Here is a 9,838-nt window from a genome sequence, read left to right as displayed (position 1 = left end):
CTGCTGCTGGGGGGAAAGAGCCATGTACTGTATATGCCTCGAACTCCATGGACAAAAGGTGGGGCAAATATCTGGGGTCCAAGGTTCAGAGCCAGAGTCCTCATAGTCCTGCTTCTTGACCACTCCTTTATGCTTCCCAGGTGATCTTCCCTGGTGTGGCCATCACCTGCTCTCCCTCACACCTTCCCTGTTACTACAAATCGCTCTCCCCAAAGCTTTGTCTTGAAGTGGTGAAAACTATCTCTCAGGTTATAGATATCTATAGCCTCCATTTTGAGTAGCCTTTTGAGTTTCCTGCATGCAGAATTTTTATTGGCTTGGTGCTGTGTGTGAGAAAAATTCTGTTCCTAACCCAGCAAGGGAACTGGTGGGTTTATGAGCAGAATTCCTCCCTCTGTCCCCCAACCAAAGCTCCCCACAATAAACATAGACACATTCAGCTGGAAGATCAGGGTGGTTCCTTTTATTGCTATGTTCCATGATAAAGTTAGCACAAAAATCACAGACAGTATATAACCTGCACTGGGCAGGACTTGAGGGGTAGGAAGCGAAGGAGAAGGTCTGAGACAACACTGGCATTGAGACAACACTGGTGGACTTAAAGCTGAAACCCTGGAAGACTGTGTTTGGGTTCTCCCACGGCTCTGGCGATGCAGGCGTGAGTGTGCGTGCAAGAAGATGGAACAGTTGCTCTCCCAGTGAAACCTGGCCCTGAGCAGATGAGACTTCTGATAGCCACTCGCCCCTCAATTTGCAGGAGGGTGCAGGGCAGACACTTGGCACGTTCACAAATCTGGAACATCTTAATGATGGCAGCAGCAGCAGGAAGAGGTGGTGGTGTTTGGAAAATCCCTAATTTTGGGCCCAGTTGCAAGGGAAATAACTCTCACAGTTATTATGGAAACTGGAACTGGTGGAACTGGTTGGCATTCTCAGGCTTAAAGAGCACAGCAGTTATTTCATCCTCAGAACTAACCATTGTTAGCAAAACAACTTCTCACCTCCTATACCATGTTGACATTCCCCATCCCCAGCCATTCAAGAGTGGAAAACACTGGGTTCTTGGGCCCTATTCCCTTTGCTCTGGCTTGCAAATTTGTAAGGGAAACACAAAGGGGTGTAAAAATCCTGTGCAATAGCTCAGAATGTCAGGAAAAGTGGTCTGTAGTCTTACGATCAAAAGCAACAAGAGACTATTTACATCATTAGCATAGGCCAGCAAATTCCTCTCCAATCATTATATGAGTAAGGCAGTTGCATTTATCATCACTTAGGAAAGATGGTTTGTTTTGGTCTGGGACAGACAGGAAATCAATGGCCCCACTTTGGCAATCTGTGCCAGAAGCTAATGGCCTTTGAAAAATGAAGCAAAATCTGGCCAGATTTCAGCCCTTCCATCCATCAGGAATCCCAGGACTTCCATCTGCTTTATCAAAGGGTTAGTTGTTACTTGCAGTGTGGGGTGGGTCAGAGGTTGTTTTCAGGAGATGAACAGGAGAGGCTGTGTTACATAGCTAAACGGTAACAGGGGTGAGATGAAGAACCGACAAGAGCCGTTACAAGGGGGAGGGGTGTTTGGCAAAGGATATGCAGCTCCTAGGTCAGGTGAAAAGCTCAGCCCCAACCAAAAACCAGTACATAGTTCAGAGCTGTACAAGCCTACAATTTGGTGCCTCTTCCAGCTGGGAAAAGAAGTTGTCCCTCATCCCCTTACCCAAAGTGCAATGTACATAGGCAGGAGGTAGGGACCAGGAAGGATGGACCATAGCATGGAGCATGACCCAATCTCCAGCTGGCCCGAGCTGATGAAGAATGGTTACTCCCATCTATTGATTATTTTCCAATGTCCTATGCTAGGAACCTTGGTCATTAGCAGCAGAATATGACTCAGAAAGCACAAGGTGTCTACAGAGTCCCAGCAACTGTTGTGGCAAGATGTTTGAACACCTGCAGAGAGAGTAGGGCTGGACCAGGGGGCATGCAAGATTCCTCAGAAAGAAAGAATCAACAGACATGCTGGTAGGACAGTGGGGTGGGTGGAGAGAATCTGAAGTATCTCCTGGAAATGTCCAAACAACTCTTGAGAGCCAACCAGTTCTGCACCAGCACCTAGTTCCATTCCAAGGTGGTGTTCACTGCTGAGTGAGTCCCTTTGTTAATTAAATTTGTGTTTCTTAATACAATATTCCCTCTTCTTCCCATACAGAATGTTTTGAAAGATTTGCATTTTGTAGCCAGTTAGCAATACATGAAGGCTCCCTCTTCCAATAATTATTGGGGAACGGGGGCAGGGAGAGAAGCTACTGTTTCCATTTGAGGAGTGGTGGTAGAATAATTAAAAACAAAACAAAACAATTTCTACCCCACTTGTACAGTGCTCAGACTAAAGTTTATGTGGTTGTGTGTGCATGCAAAAACATTTAAAATATTGAAAAGATGCTGTTGTAAGAATTCATATAGGCAAGTGTGTGCAAAATGCAGAATGGGAGTCCATGTTAATAAAGGTTGTTGAACCTGAGCAGCCATGAACCATGAGCATAAGAAATAGGATTGTAAGGTTTAATTTTAGGTGCTGAGGGCAGATTTTGGTTGCTGGGACTGAGAACAAACAGCACATGTCTTTGAGGCTATTTTGGCTCTGATGCTGTGCCATAATAGGAAATGGTAGAGGAAAGCATTAAAATATGACCTTTCATTCGAACAGGGAGTCACAGATCTTATACTTACAATGCATCTCAAAAAGGCACCTATATTGAGATTTTGGTAACATGCAAATATATTTAAAATGAATCATTCAAAAGGCATGTGATTAAACAACTGAGAATTCCATAATCAGCAGAAGTTTAAAAGCAAACAACTTGATAGAGGAGGAGGTGGAGAAGGTTTTCCAAAGCGCTTGCCCAAATAAAATTTGCTGGTGTTAAAGAGCATTTTGTTAAGAATTGGCAAATTTGTTATGTTGGCAAATCTCCTGCACATTTCAGGAAAGAAATTGCATGCAACTTGCATGTAGAATGTCATGTTTAACAAGTGGTATTCTGCTGTGAACCCAGCAAAATGCAACACGTGTAATCAGAGGCGTTCCTAGGCTCCCTTGCACCCTTGGCAAAGAGGTCCACCGAGGCACCCAGAGGAGTCGACGTGCCATGCCTGGCTGCCCAGAGTAATGGAGGGGTGGCCCAGGGAGTGTGCAGATGGGCAGGGGGGGGGGCTCCTAGGCACTCTGAGCCAGAGTCAACAGGTGTGAATTTTGCCCCCCTGGGCAAGGGCCAATTTAAGTGACCTGTAGGTATGTCTCTGCGTGTGACTTGTCAGATGTGGTCCACAAGAACATTGCATGCTTTTTCTTGCTTGAAAGAAAGCATAACCGCTTGAGTCCTGCTGGATTGGACCTCAGGTCCACCTTAGTCCAGCATTCTGTTTTCAACAGATGGCAGGCAGATGCCCTTGAGATGCTCACAGGCTGCTCATGAAGACAACACCCCTCCTCTGTTCCTCAGAGTGTGCAATTTAAAGGTATACAGCATGTGATCATGGAGGCTCTGTTTAGCTTTCTGTGCAGGATTTTTGTCATGCTAGGAGGTGGTACCTATTCTGTGAAGTATCAGTTAACACATTAAGTGCACGTTATACATTAGGAGTGTAGACAAAGCAAGCTACACGCAGCAGAGAATGGAACAAATCACTCAAGTCTTGGCTAGTGCAGCAAACACAGTGTAACCCTCATAATCCTGTCCACATTTCCTCCCCCACTGTTATTTGCTACACTGACATCCCTCCCCCACCCACTCCACACAACCCCCCCGCTACAATTTCCAAACACCCCAATCCCCTGTAGCATGAGGTTGGCTTGTTATGCAATTTAATCTCATTATATATATATATATTTATATGTATGTATTTATGAAACAAATATAGACATAATATTTATAATTTTGTCACAAAATAAAATTCTGTGATTTCTCTCTCTTTGTCTCTGCTTTTTTTTTACAACCTGCAGAAATATTAAGAAAATTAGATATTTCTCTTTCTTTTATAAGTGCTTCCAATAAAAATATACACGCGAGAAGCTTTTTGTACTGTTAAAGTTATGCTTGTTTGAGATATATGTATAAGTATGTGAGTTTATCACTCTCTCTCACACACACATACTATCTCTTACTCTGTCATAGAAAATGTGCAAATTAAAAGCGTAGCAAACATATTTTTTTGAGGGAGTGTGGGAGGAGAAGCTAAGCATAGAGGGATACCAGCTACTTGTTTCAGAGACAGGAAACTGGTCAGATCCTGTCAGGCAGGGTTAAGGGATTTTGAGTATAATCTTGACTTGGACACACAGGACACCTGGGTTCCTTATCTAAGTTAAGGGAGAATTCCACATGTCGTCTGACCCCACCCCACTCCAGCAATCAGGAAGAAAATTCCCACAAATCATTTCACAAGTTGGATTTCAGAGCGCTCCTTAAGATACACTGGCGCAAGGGGTGGGGCACCTGCAGAACTGTTGGTCATCAAGAACCTCCGCCTCCCACGGTCGACATGCTGTTCCTGCCAATCAGCTGTGTGGGCACCAATGAACATGGGTTGCCACTATTTGAGAACACATCTGAACCTCAAAAAGGGACCCCCCTAGTTGTCACATGAATGACCCAAACAGTGAACCTGGAGCAGCCAGCAAGTGTCTGCAGCCAATCCCAGTGCCTTGACCATTGTACCTAAATGGTACCCAAGTTTGCAAACACCTGTCTGTCAGGTTCAGACTTTACATTTTTAGGTGTATGCCCCAGAAATGTAGCACGTGAGGGAGTCTAGAGGCCGAGGCCTGCTGCACTTTCCCCTTGATCAGTCTGCCATGTCTGAATAATAGAGTGACTTAATAGCAGGGAGCCTTAGGAGGTGTTGGGAACCTGCAGGCGGCCAGAAATTTACGAAAGGGGTTTGTTCTTTGCAGGGGAAGACAGAGGGGTTGGCAATACCTCAGAGTGAGTTTGAGGAAACTTTCTAATGCTGTTAAACACAGTTTCCCACAAAGAGCTCCAAAGATTTATGCCATCCTGTGGCAGAGATTATGCCAGGGTTTGCTTCTGAATCAGATGCTGGTATATCTGAGAGCAGTTCTGTGCACCCGGGCTTAATGCAGGGGAGAAGTCAGGGATATAAAAGAGTTCCTTTGTGCACTGTAAACCTCAGCCCAAGGGCCTGGTTGCGGCTGGCTGCTTTACAAAACGCTTCTGTTGGGGCAGAGGAATGGGCTTCCCGTAACACTGTGGTTGGTCAAGGAAGTGGGATCAAGGACGTCAGACATTATGCCTTGCCTCCCCCTGGGGACGGCAGGGCTATTCCACACAGGCCATTGGAGGCAGGGAGGGGTACGTTTGCCACCTCAACGCAACAGGGACCCGGCTGCTCACCACAAGCTGCTGGATATGGCTCCCCCACTTGCCACTGTGGGTCGCACCCAGGTGTCCTGGTTCACAGCACCCCTTTTTTAACCCCCTCCTGCTTCTTTTGACTGTCTCCTCTCACAGAGCAGGAGTGGAACCCAGGCGTCCTGCATCTAACCCGTTAAGATCCCAGAGAGCTCTGGGAATAAAATTCCAGGACTTCTGGATCCCTTTGGGTGGGAGGGAATTCTCCCTCCTGTGTGTTTGGCTAAATATAGATAGGTAAGAGATATATAATGCATATATAGAAATTTAAAATATTTTATCTTTAAAAAATAACTTTTCTTTTTTAAAAAATGTAAATCTAAGGCTCTCTCTCCCCCCACTTCCCTCCCCCACCCCCCACCCCTATGGCCTTTAGGACCCCCACCCTCCACTCAGAGATCTGAGGGGCTGGCTCTCCCTCTCGCCCAGCTGGGCTTCATTCTGGCCCCTGAGAGGAGAAGGTGGGAAGTGAATAAAGAACCAGCAATACCTTTCCCCCCAACAAGCAGGGAGCACCGCCCCCCCCATTCCACACATGGCAGGTAAACTGTATCCCCCCTCCCCCTCCCCTCCCCCCAATGGCAGCCAGGGGTTGAGTGGCACAAAGACCTCTTGTGGCCTCTTGTTGTGGGAGAACAGTGGACGAGCATTGGTCACATGACGCTCTCCAGGATGACTGCCTTGCTGCCCCCATCTGAGGCAGGAGTCAAGGTGGTCAGAACGCCAAATTCTGATTCAGGCACCTTGTATTCCAGATGGTGCAACCCCCAGATCGGCTGGGTGAGGTGGTGCCAGCGCTGTTGAGTGGAGAGAAACAGACAGTGAAGACCTGTAGAAACTCAACAAATGCATGCTTTTTTGCACATAATACATTCTCTGTGCCCTTTACTACTAGAGACATTGACAGTCTCATAGCCAATGCCCCCAGCAGCACACTAACCTGACATGGGCTTCACGTACACTCTCTCTCTCAAAGGATGGCCAAGGCTTCAGCAGTGCTGCTCTCTTCCTTGCCCCTTCCCACCACCAACACCTAACCTTAAACACACTGTGCTTACATTTTCTCTTAACTTTGCAGAAGTTGGAATGTTTCTGTACTTCCCCCATCATGTCAGCAGAAGAGTGAACAGCTACAGAAGACTCAAAGTAACTTCAACTCAAGCCAGAGCTCTCAGAGCAAATTGTTACAGTGGCAGCAATCCCTGAAGTATCCCTTCTCAGTATTTTTCTTTTTTGGGTTGAGTTTTTCTGCCTTGAGCCATTCAATGTCAAAACTTCTACTTTTCTGTTTATATGCTTTAATTTGATATTTGTCTCTCTACAGCCTTAAGACGATTCTCCAGATCTGCCTTTGACAAAATGGACAGGCAGGCAGGCAAGTGGGTGGCAATGGGATGTTTTCCCAAGCTTATACCCCTCTTCTAGTTTTGCATCTTACGGCTATTGTGCTAAAAATGGCAGAAGCACCGAAAAATAAAACTAGCCTGCTAAATCTGGGTGAAAGGGCAATGCACTAAGTGAACTGAGAAGGCTCCATGTGCCTAAGAAGTGCCTCAAATTCTCTAAACGAAACAAGCACCAGCATGTCTGTAGGACTCTCACTGGCGGTATCAGATCAGCAAGCAGCCCAGGCAGCATGGCCGTCTAAGCCACGGCTGCTGAGAAGCATCTCAGGAGGGAGGAGCTGGGGGGGCACCAAAGGAGGAAAGGAGAGGGCTGGCTGCAGGCTGTGGCCATAGTAGCCTCTGCAAACTGATCAGATCACTGACCTGGACAAGTCACTATAGGAGCAGGGGAGCAGCGACCCAAAGAAATCAGGAGCCCTCCACAGTCAGTGCTCAACAGGGTCAGCTGGCAAGGGGCAGGGGCCCTTCTGGCACAACTCATGGCTGCTGCGCACTGGGGCAGGTGGGCGTTGAAACATGCATGGCTTGAGCACATGTCTGCAATCCTCATGGGCTAGAGTGCTTCAGCATGCATTTCCCCCTGGCACACCCCTGGTCAAGTGTGGGATGTTCACCCTCCAGGCTCAAACCCACCCCCTTGAACCTGGGAGTCCTGGGTCTCTTCCATTCTGGAGATCTGGGAAGGAGCCTCACCTCAGCCAGTGTCCCCTTGGCACGGATGAGCTTGTAGAGAGCAGTAAGAGGGACACACAGCATGGAGGATAGTGCGAAGCCCCAGCCGATGGCTTCTCCCCACCAGGGGTAGACGTAGCTGTTGTTGTAGATCAATGGCTTGTAGTAGGCAACATTGAAAAGAAAGACGCCCTGGAAAAGTGGGGGGAAGGGGGGGCAGAGAGGTATCAAGTGGTTGTCAGGTGCCTTGTGGCAGCTTCCATTCCTACAGCAGTCAGGCTTTCTAACCCCACCTCCCCTCCAAACCTTTCAGTTTTCCTTTCTTTTCTTGCTTAGAATGAAAATGTTGGTATCCCTCTTTAACATTTTGGCCATGTTCTGGTGAATGGACCTATCTCTAGGGAGCATTCAAGTTGTTCTCTAAGGTGTCCACACATGGGGTTTTTGCCATCGTGGCTCACACAGCTCTACATACCCAATCAGACACACGGGAGGCACCCAAGATTGCAGCCACTTCCTTCGGGTGACCTTACTATGTGGACAATGGCTGCTTGCTGTCACAACTGTTGATAGAAGCAGGTTTTCCATCTGCAAAAAGCTGCTCACAACAGCAGCAGCACCTGGGTATGGAAAGCGATTGGGAGCATTCTTGTGATCCTTAGAGAGTGCACGCTATAAGTGTGTATGCCTGAGTGTGCAGACCCATGTTTGCCACTTGCAGGAGGCAAAGTGTATTGGGACAGATTTAATATTGCCAATGCAATCCTGGGCTGCATCAATAGGAGTATAGCATCTGGATCAAGGGAAGTAATAGTGCCACTGTATTCTGCTCTGGTCAGACCACACCTGGAGTACTGTGTCCAGTTCTGGGCACCACAGTTCAAGAAGGACACTGACAAACTGGAACATGTCCAGAGGAGGGCAACCAAAATGGTCAAAGGCCTGGAAACGATGCCTTATGAGGAACGGCTAAGGGAGCTGGGCATGTTTAGCCTGGAGAAGAGGAGGTTAAGGGGTGATATGATAGCCATGTTCAAATATATAAAAGGATGTCACATAGAGGAGGGAGAAACGTTGTTTTTCTGCTGCTCCAGAGAAGCGGACATGGAGCAATGGATCCAAGCTACAAGAAAGAAGATTCCACCTAAACATGAGGAAGAACTTCCTGACAGTAAGAGCTGTTCGACAGTGGAATTTGCTGCCAAGGAGTGTGGTGGAGTCTCCTACTTTGGAGGTCTTTAAGCAGAGGCTTGACAACCATATGTCAGGAGTGCTCTGATGGTGTTTCCTGCTTGGCAGGGGGTTGGACTCGATGGCCCTTGTGGTCTCTTCCAACTCTATAATTCTATGATTCTATGATTCTAATATTCCTGTTTTGCAGGCATGAAGGAAGGCCAAGAGCCACAGCTGAGCTGGAATTTGAACCCAGTTCTCTGCTAGGTTCCAGGGCACCTCTACAGAGGTTGCTTGTCAGATGTGTCATGGTGTCTGCCCAGCCTCTGTGAACAAGAACTCACACCTCGCCTCTCTGTCAACATTACATTTGTATGAAATCTGTTTGGAATCTGTAGAAGTCTAGCAGCCATTACCTCACTGGTAAGGGTTGTTAGATTTCAGGTGTGAAGCATCAATATTTTGATGAGATGAGAACTTTGGTTCTCCCCTCATGTGAGGCTGCAGTCCTGATCCACTGGGCACAGCCCACTAGGTGCCCTTACGCACCCTCACCAGGCTGTGCCTCATTCCACCAGGCCTCACCTCTTGGCACCACCCTTTAGCTCCCAAGCTCCCTAACCTGACAAGCCAAATCAGTGGTGGCACCGAGGGGGGGGGCATCTGAAGTGGTGGTTTTGTTGGGGCAGAGAAAGAGAGCAAGAATTGGGTGTATGTGGTTTTATGGGGACATATAGATTCTGAGAGGAGAATGCAGAGCACTCTCCTGCTTGAAAACAGCTGTAGCTCTACATTTAGCTGCCAATGGGACTACGGAGAAGATGCAAATATTTTTTGTCTGGAGTTGGCTTCACCATGACCTAGGAAGGGGAGGCAACCACCTCCAACAAAAGACTTTGGGCGCAGTTAGGGGCAGCAGACGGGGAGGCAGACAAAGCAGGTCAAATGCACCATGTAGTTGTCACTCCATGACATGTGAATGCCAGAGAGAGAAGATCCAAAATGGTGCATTCACCTTCTCCCTCCTTAGCAATCCCTTGGGAAGTTTGAGTGCACCAGTCTCTGTCTGTTGAAAAGGAGTGGCAGAAGATCACAGTAATTCCTGGTAATGTCAGTGAGTTTTCTGCAGGTGAACTTCCCCAGGGGATTTTGCAGCAG

General features: G+C 47.5%; 1 protein-coding gene across 2 annotated transcripts in view; it reads right to left on the bottom strand.

The window, feature by feature from the left end:
* Positions 1 to 441: 441 nt before the first annotated feature.
* SLC6A8 (solute carrier family 6 member 8) overlaps positions 442 to 9,838 on the bottom strand; it is a 41,753-nt gene continuing 32,356 nt past the window's right edge. For both annotated transcript variants that reach the window (XM_081177210.1, XM_081177211.1), the window contains exons 12-13: positions 7,529 to 7,699; positions 442 to 6,226 (exon numbers count right to left, since the gene is read on the bottom strand). In XM_081177210.1, the coding sequence (XP_081033336.1) occupies positions 6,083 to 6,226; positions 7,529 to 7,699 (315 nt within the window). In that variant the 3' untranslated portion in view covers positions 442 to 6,082. The remainder of the gene's footprint in view (positions 6,227 to 7,528; positions 7,700 to 9,838) is intronic.

The sequence above is a fragment of the Podarcis bocagei genome (genome assembly GCF_964188305.1).
Source record: "Podarcis bocagei genome assembly, chromosome: 17".
Taxonomy (NCBI): domain Eukaryota; kingdom Metazoa; phylum Chordata; class Lepidosauria; order Squamata; family Lacertidae; genus Podarcis; species Podarcis bocagei.
This window is presented reverse-complemented; position numbering and strand designations above follow the sequence as displayed.